Here is a 16,038-nt window from a genome sequence, read left to right on the forward strand (position 1 = left end):
ACAGGTGCCTAGATACCCCTCCCCATCCCTCTGCCTCTTCCCCTCCCCTCCCTTCCCCCCCCCTCCGCCCCGGGGTGCTAATACTCTTCTTCCACTTGGTCAAAGCCATGGTAATTACAGTTCATAAAGATTATGTTGGAGCAGAGAAAGAAGTCAGGCCAGAGCAGTTCTAATCAGACACACCTCTGAGCACAGGAAGTGGCTAATTACAGGCGATGCTGCGGGATCTTCCAACCCGTGTAGGAAAGATTGCATTTCTTTCTTGGTCCAGTCTCAGCTCCAAGCGAATGTTACTTATCCTAGCTTTTGGGATGCAACAACTATGGTAATATGGGGTTACTAATCAAGACCGTGCCACTGACTAGAACACCACATTCCTGACATCTTAACTCCCCAAGACTGTGACTAATAACTTTAGAAAGTGATTGGCTTTAAACGTGACCACAGTTCATGTGCTGGGGCTTCCCTTGTCAGGTCTATCAGGATTTCACACACACTTAGATACGCTTGGCTCTGGCATGCAGATGTGAAAGGAGAAAAATAAAGTGTGAACTTTCCTCTTTGTGACCTAAAAATAATTTATACTTCAAAACTTCTCTTTTAGTCTAAAGAATTATCTGAAATAGGGAGAAGGGACAGTGTTTAGCTCAAGCATGTGCAAAAAATGAGCTTATTTTGAGTTCAAGGGATGTTTCTATCCCAAAATACCAGGCATGCTCCTTTCCTGCAAGCTAATTGCTTCCATGTGCATAGGGCGTCTGCCATGTGCAGGCACATGGAGTGTGTTCGAATGTTGTATGTGCACACATGTACTAAGTAGATGTATAAAGGATGAGCTTCCCCAATGAAGGAGGTTATTATCTAGTCTGGAATTTGGGTGTTCAGTGCAGGAATCCTCATTCCAAGGGGGTATGAACCAGAGAAGGATTGACCTGCCCAAGCTTGGGAGAGAACTCAAAAATATGTGCCATAAGATGTCATTGAAGGAGCTAGAAGTAGTTAATCCGAAGAGTTGAAAACTGAGAAGAGGACTAGGACACAAACGACGATTTTATGTTCATCAGTTCTCTGATTAGAGAGTAGGATGCTAAGAACCGAACTGGAGATAAGAGTACCTGCAATTGTCAGTTATCTGGGTGGAAGTAACTATTGAAGGATTAAGACCTTAGATGATTTTTCCTCTGAAGGGCGTTACTAAACTTCCCAATGATATATGCATTAGAGAACTCTTCTCAGGTGACTATTGTCCCATTAATCCTAGGTCTTAGGTTCTAGCTCTCCTTGGCAAGTTGGCAGTTAGGAATTCCTGTGCCCAGAGACCGGCTTTAGTGGAACTATGCTTATCTATTTTCTGTTCAAGATATTCTAGAGAATCTCATCATTTTCTTTTCATTCTTAGCCTGGAGTTAGGTCTCTCCCTGCCTCTGAGGTTTATGACTCACTAGTGGGGCATTCTAGTTAATAGCAGGGAATCAGAGAAATGGAATTAAAGAGGAAATAGGGAAGTGGGGTGGGGGGAGTCTACAGATTGGAGATAATGGAGTTGGGCGAATCTGGCCATATTGGAGACATACATGGGATGGGAAGCCTTTAGAGGGGATGACAGACTCTAGGCTCAGGGTCCCTCTAGCTCACCAGATTTCCTATTCCGTAGTTGGTGATCTCTGGCTCATTTGGGATCATGGGAGACCAGCCCATTGGCAACTCAACTGGAAACCACTGGACTGCTGACCCTCTGTAATCAAAGGGGCCTGCCCAATGCTGTGGCATGACATGCCGCCCTGAGCCCTCTCCCACCCTGGGGAGGCAGTCCCAGTCACACTGAGTCTCCTCCCAGCCCAGTGGGAAGGAAGCTCAAGGAGGCCAGAGTTTCACTGAAAGGTGATAAGCAGAGAATGTTTGTAGCCCAGCTCTAATACCTACAACAGCAGCAACTTGAGTAGCTTATTTGTTCAGGGTTTTGTTTATTGGTTTGGTTTTTTGCTTTTGTTTGTTTTTTATCATTCTGCTTATTGAAGCTTGGCTGTATGGACACAAAAATATAAACTACACTTTATCCTCAAAGTCCTGGAACTGCATGGGGGGAGGGGTGCAGGTACGAACTCATGCCCTAGAGCTCAAGCACAGGTCCCCCAGAGGAAATCTGGACAGGACTCTGGCACTTACGAGGAGAAGGGAGCAGTGGGAAAGGAAAAGAGTCCTGGTAGGCTTAGGATACTCTCAGTGAGTAGGGGCGAAGCTCAGTGACTCAGCCCTGTGCTGATGTGAGCCGTCAGAGCAGAATGGCAGGTAGGAGTGAGAAAAGAATGACATGACTCTCCTAAAACCCATGCCCTCCCCACCTGGATGGAGTTTTGTTAACACTGATGCGTGGCACATTGGCAGCTTCAGAATATGTTTATTGCTTAACCACCACTGAAATCCAGGAGCTTTTCACTCCCGTAGTGGGCATCTGGACATGAAGGAGACAGTCTCCATCCTCGCTGTCTCTGGTCATCCCTGCTTCCTCCTTAGCCCAGTTTTAACTGTCCCTTCTCATGACCTTCCCTAGCTCCAAGAAAATGTCCCTTCTCAGACCCAGAATGTCTTGACAAGGGATTTGTTTCCCATCTCCGTTTCCTTAGGGATGGCAGACTGTCCTTAGGAGATGAGCTGCTGGTAATCAATGGTCACTTACTGGTCGGGCTCTCCCACGAGGAAGCTGTGGCCATTCTTCGCTCAGCCACTGGAATGGTGCAGCTGGTGGTGGCCAGCAAGGTAGGTAGTCTTGGCTTTTCATATTTGTAATGGTGGTGGTGAATTTGGACGTGAGCCCTCTCTATGCCACACACAAACGTGTGTGTGCACTTGTGCATTCACCTAGGGCCATTCAGAGAGCCAAGATTCTACAGAGCGAGCCCACACGGAGCCCCTTAGCTGAAGTGCATTTAATTATTTTGCTTTCCTTTAAGATTCTTTATAGACTGGGACCAGCAGCTGGCATAATGGCTATGTCACTGGACTCCCATGTAGTTGACCATGGTTTGAGTCCCAGACTCAATGGCTTAAACTCATGCCAGGTGTGTGTGTGTGTGGGTGTGTGTGTGCCCAAGATCCCAAGAGGAGAATGGAGGAGAAGGGATTGCAGCATAGCCATCCCCCCTGAAGGATGATTTCTTGTTTTCTGCCTCTCTGTGTCTTTCTGGTGAGCACACACACCTATAGCAAAAATGTCTCAAAAAAAAAAAAAAAAAAAAAAACTTTATAGGCAAGGAAGTAGAAAAGAAATGGTACAACCAAGGAAAAAATGAGGATAGTAAGTTAAGAACAGTAAAATAAGGGAAGCCAACCAGTGGCATGGTAGTTAAAGTAGCTGGATCACACATGGCTTACTGCATGATTTGAGTCCTAGATGCAGTGGCTTAAAAACCATGCTGGGTGCATACGCATGCATGCCCCAAATCCAAAGAGCAGAATGGAGAAGGGATTGGAGCATGCAATAAACCCCTGAGGGGTATATTCTCACTTTCCCTGTCTCTCTCTTTCTCCTGTAAGTTCATGTACCCTATAGCAAATTATTAAAAACAACAACAGCAACAAAAAGAATGGTAGGGTAAAGGCAGTTCTGTGGTTTATGACAACGTGCTGCTCAGTAGAAGCCAAATTCCCCGTGGCAGCTGTAGTTCAAGTTCCCAGCTGGGTCAGCCTGAAGAAAGCCAAGCACATGCACAAGTGCCCAAAACCGATAGGCTGCAGGACTGGAGGAAGGGGATCATGGCATGACCAGACCCATGGAGGGTGTTCCTCCCACTGTCCATCCCTCACGCCTCTGTCTCCCTCCCTCCCTCCCTCCCTCCCTCCCTCTCTCTCTCTCTCTTTCTCTCTCTCTCTCTGAAGGAAGGCAGGCTTGGGTCCCAGGGACTTCTCTCTCTAAGGAAGGCAGGCTTGGGTCCCAGGGACTGGTCATGGACCTGATTCCCATTTGGGGCCTCACGGAATGCTGGAACTGAAGGAAGCCTGTGAGTCCTGCATCCCCAGTCCTCCTCCTCCCGTTTTTCCTCCCCAGATTTACCACTGAGCTATTGAGCAGAGTGTTCATGGCTGGATACTGGGTTGCCTTCAGCAGGTACGGGGCGAAGGCAGGCTTGGGTCCCAGGGACTGGTCATGGACCTGATTCCCATTTGGGGCCTCACGGAATGCTGGAACTGAAGGAAGCCTGTGAGTCCTGCATCCCCAGTCCTCCTCCTCCCGTTTTTCCTCCCCAGATTTACCACTGAGCTATTGAGCAGAGTGTTCATGGCTGGATACTGGGTTGCCTTCAGCAGGTACGGGGCCTGGGCTGCTATTGCACAGCCTGCTATTGGTCCCTGTCTTTCTGTCACCTCATCTTCCTGATTCTCTCTGCATGGGCTCTGGGCTCAGGGTGGGGCTTCTTCCACCACCACCCCACAATCCTCAGTGTGTTCATGCAGGGCCTGTGTTCTGGGCCCCCAGCCTCTGCTTTCCCAGCCTGAGAAAGGGCTGCAGGTCTCGACAACTATGATGAAGAATAGGTGACGTTGACCTCTCTGATGACTGATCTGTCATCTGTGCTTTTGCTGAGACTGAGAGTCCACATGCCTAGTAAAGTGGCAGAATCCTCTTGATTCTGGCAGAGAAGCACCAGTACAAGGCCAAGGCCACAGCAACCCTGCCCTCTTGCCAGTGTGGATCGTTCGTTTTCCATTATCCCTGCTGTCGTCTTTGACCCTGGCATCTGTGGCTTTTATATAATTCCCATCTAAGAAAGCTCTATTGGGGTACTAGCAGTTGGCATAATGGCTATGTCACGGGACTCCCATGTAGTTGACCACTGTTAGATTCCTGGACCCGGCGGCTTAAACTCACGCCAGGCATGTGTGTACATGCCCAAGATTCTGAGCGGAGAAGGGATTGCAGTGTGACCATCCCCCCCGGGGGTGATTTCTTGCTTTCTGTCTCTCTGTCTCTGTCTTTCTGGTGAGTGCACGCCCTATAGCAAAAACCTCTCCAAAAAGAAAGAAAGGAAGGAAGGAAGGAAGGAAGGAAGGAGGGAAGGGAGGAAGGAAGGAAGGAAGGAAGGCTTTCTGTCTCTCTGTCTCTGTCTTTCTGGTGAGTAAGGAAGGAATGAAAGAAAGAACGAAAGAAAGAAAGAAAGAAAGAAAGAAAGAAAGAAAGAAAGAAAGAAAGAAAGAAAGAAAGAAAGAAAGAAAAAGAAAGCTAGCTCTATTGGCCATTTTTGGAGTATTTATCAAACAGGTTAAATAAAAACATGGAAACTCCTGCTTTCCTCCCAGTACACCTTTCAACCCCATACCTCGACCCAGACTCTGAGTCAGCCAAAAAGAAATCTGTCAAGACTTGGTGAAGACTAGGCAGGAAGAGGAGGCACCTGAGTCCCTGGCAGTGGGAAATGAGACCATTCTCCATTCCAGGGGCCTTTCCTCCCCTCCCAGAGTCCCAGGGGGTGCACTGGGGTCCTCTTACATGCACTGAGCCCCTTCCTGCCTGCACCAGCATTTCTGCCTGTGGGCTGGATGCATCCCTGTAGTGGGAATCAGGAAGGAGAGCAGAATCCGGGCTGTTCTGCTCAGTCTGGTGAATTCAACAAGCAGGAAAATGCTGCAGCGGGAGGAGAAACAGATGCTGGTTTGCCAGGTGCACTGGGGTCCAAAAGCACTATCAGTCCTACACACATGGGGGCCTGTGTGTGCAGAGAGCACACCTTTGTTTGTGCAGCCCTCCTCCCACCCTCGAGGCCGAAGAACACGGGCTTTTGCATAGGCGTTAGTTACCTGAGGTGCCACCACACCTCATTTCTACACTTGATCTTAGCTGAAACACTGAGAAGCCACCAAACCTTCATTCCTGTGCCGCCTTCGTTCTCCTGCTAGTTTGGCCCTTGTCAGGCCAGTATCTACAAACATACCCCGAGAAAACCTGAGGTAAACAATGGAAACGGGCCACTCCTGATCATTTGTGGGCATACTGAGGATTCTGAAAATGAGTTTCTGGGTGAGGCCTGCTGATAGAACGCACCAACCTAAAGGACACTGTATGTAGCAGGTGCCCACGGGGACCAGATGCTTTTTTACCTATTATCTTCATAGTGCTTTAAAAAAATTTAAAAAGGGACCAGCAGTTAGCGTAATGGCTATGTCACTGGACTCCCATGTAGTCGACTGCAGTTTGAGTCCCAGACCCGGGGGCTTAAAACTCACACCAGGCGTGTGTGCGTGTGTGCCCAAGATCCCGAGAGTAGAATGGAGAGAAAGGATTGTGGCGTGGCCATCCCCCCAGGGGTTAATTTCTCGCTTTCTGTCTCTCTCTGTCTTTCTGGTGAGTGCACGCACCCTATAGCACAAACCTCTCCAAAAAATAAAAGACCCGTGAGGCAGGTATTAGCTCTTTCTATAGACAGAATTAAAACCTATTCATTAGAATCAGCCCCATGGGTAAGAGAGCTGGATTCCACATGGCTGACTGTGGTTCAAATCCAGCTTGAGAAACACACTAGGCTTGTGTGCATGCATGCTCAGGACCTTGACAGGATGGGGAAATGGGGAGAAGGGATTGAGCATGACCATGCCCCATGGGAGGGGGGGGTGCTTTTTCATTCTCCATCTCTTTCACTGTCTGTCTCTCTTTAGTGAGTGCACACATCCTCTGGAAAAAAAATCTAATCATTAATTAACTTGCTCCAGGGTCACACCTGCAGTAGATAGGCAGAAGCAGGTTTTCGCCAGATCCAAGGTTTATATTTCTTCACGTACACCAAACTGCTACCTAAGCACATAAGATATGAAGGACACCAGATCCAATGGTAGTAGAAAAAGATCACGGGGGAACCAGCAGATGGCGAAATGGTTACATCACTGGATTCCCACAGAGTCGACCACGGTTCAAGTCCTGGACCTGGTGACTTAAAACTTACGCCAGGCACATTTGTGTGCATTCCCAAAATCCCAAGAGGAGAATGGAGGAGAAGGGATTGCAATGTGGCCATCCCCCTGGGGGGGGGGGGTGTTGATTTCTCATTTTCTGTCTCTTTGTGTCTCTCTCTGTCTCTCCACCAAGTGTAGGCACCCTATAGCAAAAAAAAAAAAAAAAAATCATTTGTTTCTGTCAGGGCTTGACTTTTAGGGCCACCTGCTGGATTCTGTGCAGGGCCAACCAGCATATTCTAGAGCCAGAGAATGGGTGTCCATTCTAGGTCTCAACCCACTGGGCACTGGCATCCGTACTGAGCCGTAGTCCCAAAGCTGACCCAGACCACAGCGGAATAATGCCTTTGCTGCTTCCATGAGCTCCATCTCCAGCTGGGCAGTGAGGTGCCACAGCAGCTGCTGCTGCTGCTTCTCGAGCCAGCTGCACCACCAAGCTGCTCATCCACGTAGGAGAAAAGGGGTCAACCGCGGCATCTTGCTATGTGTCCCTCTTCTCTATCCAATAAAAGCAAATAATTCACAGGCTTTATTTCTGTCTCCATATTTGAAAGTGGAGGGAAGAGCTTTTGACTTGCTGAATAAAAAGAATAATAAAAACGTGAATTATTGGGCCAATCAGGTGGTATGGTGGTTAAGGTGGCTGGATCCCATATGACCAACTACAGTTTGAGTCCTGGACCTCATGATTTGAGAAACACATCAGGCATGTGTGCATGCATGTCCAAAATGACTGAGACAAAAATGGAAAAGGGATTGTGGTGTGGCCACCTCCCTGGGAGGTGATTTCTCACTCTCGCTTTCTCTCACTCACTCTCTCTGTCTCTCTCCAGCAAGTGCATGTACCCTGTGGCAAATATGTGAAGAGAAAATGTAAATTATTGGTATTAGTGATAATAAAAGAAAAAATGTAAATTATTGGTATTAGTGATAATAATCACCTTGTCACAGAACTTTCAGACATTGTTTTGGAAGTACAGCACTCACTTTCTTGGGGAGAAGATGGCTCATGTTTCCACACAGACATGTCGTGTGCTATTCTATGAGCTTAGAAAGTTCCTGTCCAATTCAGAAATCCAAGTTTGGTCTGGTATTCCTAGAAGTAATACAGATTCTCTTGCAGGCTTTATTTTTTTCTTTTTTTTTCTCTCAGTTTTTATTTAAAAGTCAGATGCATTTATTACAGCTAATGTATTAAAACCATAAAAAAAAAGTAGAGAAGAAAAAGAAGATAAATTTTTTGGAACATCATCAGTAGTTCTGTCCATCACGTGTTGGGTCTTTTCAGCCAGGAGCACATGTGTGTGTGCGTGTGCACACACACGTGCACACATGTTTTCTTTTAAAAGGACTCAAACACAGAAGAGAGGATAGTCCCACCTGGGCTTCATGTGACAGCATGGCACTTTAAAATCTATGTAACTGGGACTGGGACCAGCCCAGTGCTATGTGGAGGGAGCCCGATCCCATGTGGTCAACTGCTGTTTGAATCCAGACCTCCCCGGCTTGAAAAGTACATTAGACACAAGTGTGTGTGCCCAGGATCCTGATGCGCAAGAAGGAGGAGAAAGGATTGCAGCATGACCATGCCCCCCAGTGGGGGTCTGCTCCCTCCCTCCCTCTCGCACTCACTCACTCATACACTCACTTTTAACAATGAAAACAAGAAGCCATTTATATCCTGGGCCAGTCGTAATCTCTCTCTAAAGTGCAGTTTTCTCCTGTGTACAGTGAGAATCAGCACCTACCTCAAGGAATGGAAGATTAAACACGATCAAAAGGGCCCTAATTAGGACCAACAGATGACTTAATAGTTACATCACTGGACTCCCATGTAGTCAACCATAGTTCAAGTCCCAGACCCGGCAGCTTAAAACTCACACCGGGTACATGTGCCTGTGTGCCCAAGATCCCAGGAGAATAGAGGAGAAGGGATTGCAGTGTAGCCATCCCCCCCCAGGGGGGTGATTTCTCACTTTCTATCTCTCTGTTTCTCTGATGAGCACAATGTGCCCTATAGCAAAAACCTCTCCCCTCCTAAAAAAAAATTCCTTTGGTGCATTAACAGAGGGCCTGGGTTTTCAAAGTATAATTGTTAAGCCTTTGGTCATGAAAGTGACAGCATTTGAAGATGAAGTCTAGGGGAATTGGGAAAAGAAGGCTAGAAACTTGGTTATAAAGGTTTTTTTTTTTAAAAAAATTGATAACATTCTCTGTAATGCATTATTTCTAAATTGGTAGGAATCATATTGTGCAGTATTTATTCCCTCTTGGAAAGCTGGTGATCTTCATAGCATGCGATGGTGTGATCTTAAATCCTTGAAAAGCATCCCTGGCAGCTCCAGCCTGCCCAGCGTTCTCAAATTCAACAAAAGCAATGTCGTGCCTCCCAGGTACCAAACGTACTTCCTTGAAGCCAGGGAACTGATTAAACAGCAAGGATAACATCATCTCGTTAGTCTCTTCTGGTAAATTATTAAGGAACAAAATAAAGTTTGGAGGGTAATCAGGAACCTGAGGATTTGGTGTTGAATTTCCTTGGGTATTGATTGAATTTGGTATTCCCTGGCCAGGTTTTTGGTTTGCGGTTGTGACAGCCTGTTCCACAGTTTTGGCTTTTTTCTTTTCTTTTTTCTTCTCTTTGTCAGCAAAAGTGCTACACATTTTAGATATTATATCGGAGTCTGTTTTTGCATACTGGGTTCGCATTGGTTTACCATGAAGAGGAAACCCTTATAACTGTCTCAAAGCGTTCATGGATGAGCTCAATTCCTTAAATATAACAGAGGCCTGCTCCCTCATCTTCGTGATCTTTAAAGCCACATTATCTACCCCATGGCCAGGCTGAGAAAAAAGCACATACAGGGATCTCTTCAATTCTTCTTTTTTAATTTTGTCGTTCATATTATTGATATAAATTGTATGATTTGGTCGGATATCCATGTTTGGGTTAGACTCTTCAAACAGCCAAGAGACAGTAGAGAATCTGAGGCCTACATGTCTCCTGCAGGAATTGAAAGCCGGAAGCCACAAAAATCTCTCTTTAAAAAGAAAAATAAGTAGGTCCTGGTCAGCACGGCTGGTCACAAGAGCACAGGAGAAATATTTGCCTTCGGGGTTGTTGTGTATTACCACATTTGCTTATGGCTGCATAGTTACTGGCACCACAGCTAGCACGTATTATTGTAGCCTGCTTTTACCTGAGTAGAGTGTATGGTGGTTAGGCACGGATCCACATGGTCCACTCTGTGGTTTGAGTTCTGGACCCAGCGGCTTGGGGGCCGAGAGTTATCTTCAGATGCCTTGAAGGTACCACTGGCGTCAGACTGAAAGAAATGTCACTGTTATTAGGTACCAATTCACAATAGTTTGCAAAGTCAAATGTTTAGGATGAGAATTTCTTTATATCCTTTTTCTGTCAACTCTCATGCAATAGAACGATTACAGCTTTCTACATGTTTCCTTCCTTGTAGAAACAGCTGGTGTGGCAGAATGAGGAGAAAAGACATTTCTCCTTTTGCCATCCTTAGGCTGGCTCTGTAGGCCTGGCCTCCCTGCTCCCCAGGCTTATGGGCTGCGGCACTTCCTAGGGGAACTCTGGCTTCTGTGTGTTTCCCATGTACAGTTGGGATTGTCCCAAGGCCTTGACGACCTCACCTGCATCCCACAACCTACTCTGAGCTTGTCTGTGCACAGGAACAAAGGAATGTGTTGATGAAGCCTCCTTTAGGGTCTAATCTTTAATAGAGTCGAATTCCATGTAATTTTGTTGACCTTTGAAAGTTGTTCAAGGGCTGCTTCCGTTGAAAATACATACTAGTTATCCACCTTGGCATTTTGATTTAGTAAACAATCTAATCTCTTTCTAATGAGCATATGCTAGAAAAATGAGCAAAGGGGAGGAGAATGCATTGGATATTTGAGCTCAGTACCAGGCATGGGCACACAGCATTGAGTAGAAATGGTGTTAGGTTGGAAGAACTCTTGGATAAGCAGGCAAGATATACCAAGTTAGAAATATACTGTGGGGACATCAAAGGAACAGTCAGGGACATTAGAGAAACAAGGAGGGACAAGTGTAATGCCCCCCTGAGATGACCCAGGAAGGCCACAGTCAGGAAAGGAGAGGTCATCTAAGCAGAGGGAGATATTGGTAGAGAGGTGGTGGGGCAAGGGGGAGACTAGAGAATTTGCAGGGCAATAGGACTTGAATGGAAAGCCTGGAGTGGAGTAGAGAGTGGGGAAGAGATGAGCTTGGAGAGCCCGGCAGAGGCGAAATCCTTTATGATGCTGGCCTGCCCACAAAGGGACTTAGACCATATCCCAAAAGCAACACAACAGAGGCCATCGAAGGATCTGAAGTTCCTAGAACTTGGATTGCCCATAGTAACACTGACCTAAGCATCACATTTCACTCAGGGGGAAGAAATGGTTTAGGTTTAAGGTGGGTCCCCCACCGCTGACATTGTGGTGAACTTGCAGATGCAGAACAGATGTTCTGGACCAGCAGATGCCATAGCTATGTCATCGTTATGTCACTGGACTCTCACATGGCCGATGTGGTTGGAATCCCAGACCTGGTGGCTTGAAACTCACACTGGGCACGTGTGCGTGTGTGCCCAAGATCCCAGGAGAAGAATGGAGAAGGAGGGATTGCGGCATGGCCATTCCCCCTGAGGGGTGATTTCTCACTTTTCCTCTCACTGTCTCTGTCTCTCCAGCAAGCACACATGCCCTAAGGCAAAAATCTCTTAAAAAAAGAAAGAACAGAGATTCCGTAGAGCCTTTGGACTGGGAGCTCAACCCTGCCAGGTTGCCTTCAGGAACTGGTTGGCACCAGGGATAATTGATGGGCCTTTAATTGTGTCCCATAGGAAAGCTCTGCAGAGGACCTCCTCAGGTTAACATCTAAAAGTTTGCCTGAACTGACCAGCTCGGTAGAGGACGTGTCCTCTTGGACTGACAACGAAGACCAGGAGCCCGACGGGGAAGAGGACGAAGGAACCAGCTCATCTTCCATCCGGAGAGCAGTAAGTGCTCTGGCTTCCCAGGCTCTGCTCTGTTGGAATTGCGGTTTCCTGTAAGACCTGGGGTGCTAGGGTCAGAGGATAAGGGCTTGAGATAGTATGATAGAGACCAGGATGGGAAAGGACCACAGCACATTCTCTTTGTATTTTTCTCAGAATCTTCCAGAAGATAGATGAGGGTGAGGGTGATGCTTCTCATTTTAGGGAAAAAAAAAAAAAGTAAAGAATATAAGAGAGCAATTGGATCTTGAGGTCAGTGTGTATATCAATTTCTAGGATGCTCTATCATATAAACATATATATGGATTTTGTTGCTACTTGATAGAATATTTGAAAACTATTCTTACTGAATTTAAACTTAGACAGATTTATGGTTGAAAGGAAAATGTTAAAGTAAGACAAAAACCATCCAGACAACGTTATAGAGAATACGTCTTCCAATTTTATCAGGTTGGGACCTCACGTGGCTCATCTTTCTTCCTTCTCCCCACCTGTGACATTCCATGCCTTCATGGGGTGCTCTCGTGCCAGCTGGCACTCAGTCAGGAGGCCTTTGGGTGAGCTGCAGTGTGGCTCCTGGTCTCCTCTTTGTACCCCAGATCTTAAAGATGTGTCCTTTTTTAGCGTAAACTCTTGTTAGTCCTTGTTCCCCACACGACTCCTCTTTCTGCCATTTGGAACCCCTTATTCCTCCCCTGGGAACCCAGGCAGCACAGGTAAGCACTGAGAAATTCGCCTCGTTTGTAATAAACCCTGAGAAGGGGCCAGTCTGTAGCACAGTGGTTCAGTAATGTGTGGAGGAAGCTGGATCCCAGGTGGCCTACCAGGGTTTGAATCTCTGCCCCAAACATGTTGGGTGAATACATGTGCCCAGGATCCTGATGGGAGAGAGAATTGCTATGTGACCAGACTCTCTTTGGGGTTCTATCCTTCCTTCCTTTCTTTCTTTCTTTCTTTCTCTCTCTCTCTCACCATCTGGTATTTTAAAACAAATAGGCCTTAGAAGACTGAAAATACATCTCATTATATTTTCCACAATATGTTATCTTACTTTAAGGGAAAAATGGTTATTTTTCTTCTTTCCTTTTGGTCTTTGGAGATGCATGGTCACTGAGTGTGGTTGTCCTGATTATGGGCTACACAAAGGTATAGCATCTAAGAGAGCACCAGTTAAATTGCAAATGTCACAGAATTTTGGAGCCGCCAATGGCATGGTGGTTGGGGGTGCTGGATCCCCACATGGTTGACCATGGTTTGAGTCCAGACTTGACTTGCTTTCTCCCTTTCCCTTTCTCTCTCTCTCTCTCTCTCTCTCTCTCTCTCTCTGGTCATATTTAAAAAAAATAACAAATAGAAATAAATAAATAATAATTCTTTTAAAAAAACACATGTCACAGAATTTTATATTCATTATAACAAATTTCTGAAAGATGGTGCTAAAAAGTTTTGCTCTAACAAAATAGGTATATTAGGACAATTTGCCAGAAATGGAAGAAAAGCATCTGGAAGAAGAGGTGCCATTTTATGAGTTTCCCAGTGGCATGGTATGGATGGAGGATTAATTGCAAACCTTTTTGCAGCTGCTTCTCCCTCACAGGAGAGCTTTCTGAGAAGGCCACCCTCTGAAGCAGGCAAACCAGAGCTGAATAAACGGCGTGGAGATGGACAGTTTAAAAACAACCGTGTGATTATTCCTCTGTCTTTGAATTATACCATTCCATGGCTTTCCTTTTATTTTTAGTAAGACTAAAGGCTAAATTAATTTTCCTGGCATATACGCCCCTGTGACTGACCCCTACCGACTTCCTGACCTCACTTGCCGCACGCTCACCATCTGAACTAAGCAACCAGGGCAGAGAGGGTTGTTCCTGACGGCCACATGTTCTCCTGCCACAGGACCTTTGCAAATGCTGTTCTGTCCCAATGGAACCTTCTTTTCCTAACTGACTCATATTCATCTTTTGTATCCTATAATGTTACTTCCTCAGGAAGCTTCCTGAATACCCAGTCTCTGTAAATCTCAGCTCTCTTTCTGTGACCATGTGCTACTTCTATGAGTGACTTGTCACCTTCTGCTTTATTTTGTAGTGATTTGGTTAAAATATGCCTCTCCCTTGTAAACCCCCTAAGGTAAGGGTACATGATGGCTTCTTTGGGTTCTCAGTGCATCTCTAGAATTTAGCAAGTACGTCTATTATTGCGTTATAAACTAAGTTTTTTTTTAAAAAAAAAAAAAAACAGATAATAAGACATGCATTCATTGACTACCTGCTGTTTCCTAGCCTCTGGGCTAGATCAGGAAATAATGAAAAATGATAAAAATCCAGCTAGGTTTGTCCATTGTAAAATTTTATACCTATCCTCCTGGCTCACAGCTGACCACAGCTTGGCAGCCTCAAAGGGCCTTTGGGGGGTATCCAGGTTCCGACCTCCCTACCTTACAGGAATGTGTCCTGAATAAGCCTGAGCAACCACGTGTCTCTTCCTGCTACCTTCTCCCTCTGCTGTCTGTCTGTCCTTCACAGCCAAGATCTTCCATGAATCCTCCTTCTCTGTGCCTCCCTAGCCCCAGCTACTCCCTGTGCTGGGACAGTTATTGCGTTATAAACAAATTTTTTTTAAAAAAAAAAAAAAAACAGATAATAAGACATGCATTCATTGACTACCTGCTGTTTCCTAGCCTCTGGGCTAGATCAGGAAATAATGAAAAATGATAAAAATCCAGCTAGGTTTGTCCATTGTAAAATTTTATACCTATCCTCCTGGCTCACAGCTGACCACAGCTTGGCAGCCTCAAAGGGCCTTTGGGGGGTATCCAGGTTCCGACCTCCCTACCTTACAGGAATGTGTCCTGAATAAGCCTGAGCAACCACGTGTCTCTTCCTGCTACCTTCTCCCTCTGCTGTCTGTCTGTCCTTCACAGCCAAGATCTTCCATGAATCCTCCTTCTCTGTGCCTCCCTAGCCCCAGCTACTCCCTGTGCTGGGACAGCAGTTATCCTTGGCTCCTTATAACACAAGAAGCAGGGTAGAGTGTGGGACCATCTGACGAGCAGATTTCTCAACTCGTGTTCTGACCTTTTAACCAGACGTCCTGGCTAGCAGTTTTCCAGCCCGCCCCCAGCCCAGGGAGTTCCCCTCCCAGGCCCAGAATCTGGAGAGGGCACCTGCTACACAGGAGCCCTCTGCTCACAGCCATGCTCGGGAACATCTCAGCCAGCTCAGTAGAAAACTGTGAGCTCAGGGCCCTAACAGAGAAAAGCTGCAGCACATCTACACCCGCTCTGATAAAGCCCTTCAGGATTCATGCCACACAGCAGCTCTCTGTGGAGACATCGCAGTCTCAAACATTTTCTAAAATTTCCTAAGGCACATTCTCTTGCAGAAAGCTCCAAGAAATTATTTAATTGTCTAGGAATGTTTTTTAAGGGTTTCGCCATAGGGCTTGCCAGAGAGAGAAAGCCAGATAGAGACAGTGAGAGGGAAAATGAGAAATCACCCCCCATAGGGCCTCATCGTCATTTTCCTGCTGCGATCTGAGGAACACATGCACATGTGCCCAGTGTGATTTTCAAAGCACTAGGTCCAGGATTTGAACCACAGTTGACTGTGGGAATCCAGTGGCATAACCATTATGCCATCTACTGACCTGAGTCTGGAAATGTTTTTTTAATTTTTTATTATCATCATAATCTTCTTTATATTACATTGGATTACATATAACTTTACAGTGTATTACATTGCTTTTTCAAAAGGGAATGCCATGCAAGTCAGTCAGTACAAAGACATTAATCTCCCCGCTTCAACATTCAATATCTTTTCTGTTTTCCCCAATCATTATTATTATTATAATTATTTTTTAAAACAGTCAATCGCTATTTCGCATTTTGCTTACAAAAATACTTTGCCCATGGGAACCAGCAGTTAGCGTAATGGCTATGTCGCTGGACTCCCACGTAGTTGACCGCGGTTCGTGTCCCGGACCCGGTGGCTTAAAACTCACGCCGGGCACGTGTGCGTGCATGCCCAAGATCCCAAGAGGAGAATGGAGGAGAAGGGATTGCGGCGTG

General features: G+C 46.1%; 1 protein-coding gene and 1 pseudogene across 1 annotated transcript in view; one reads left to right on the forward strand and one right to left on the reverse strand.

The window, feature by feature from the left end:
• Positions 1-16,038, forward strand: part of PDZD2 (PDZ domain containing 2) — a 411,484-nt gene that overhangs the window by 295,004 nt on the left and 100,442 nt on the right. The window contains 2 exon segments of the mRNA XM_027771873.1: positions 2,625-2,757; positions 11,817-11,972. Coding sequence (XP_027627674.1) covers positions 2,625-2,757; positions 11,817-11,972 — 289 coding nt within the window.
• On the reverse strand, positions 9,187-9,962 carry LOC102469275 (U2 small nuclear ribonucleoprotein B'' pseudogene; annotated as a pseudogene).

This window comes from Tupaia chinensis, unplaced genomic scaffold (assembly GCF_000334495.1).
Source record: "Tupaia chinensis unplaced genomic scaffold, TupChi_1.0 Scaffold000237_1, whole genome shotgun sequence".
Classification (NCBI taxonomy): domain Eukaryota; kingdom Metazoa; phylum Chordata; class Mammalia; order Scandentia; family Tupaiidae; genus Tupaia; species Tupaia belangeri.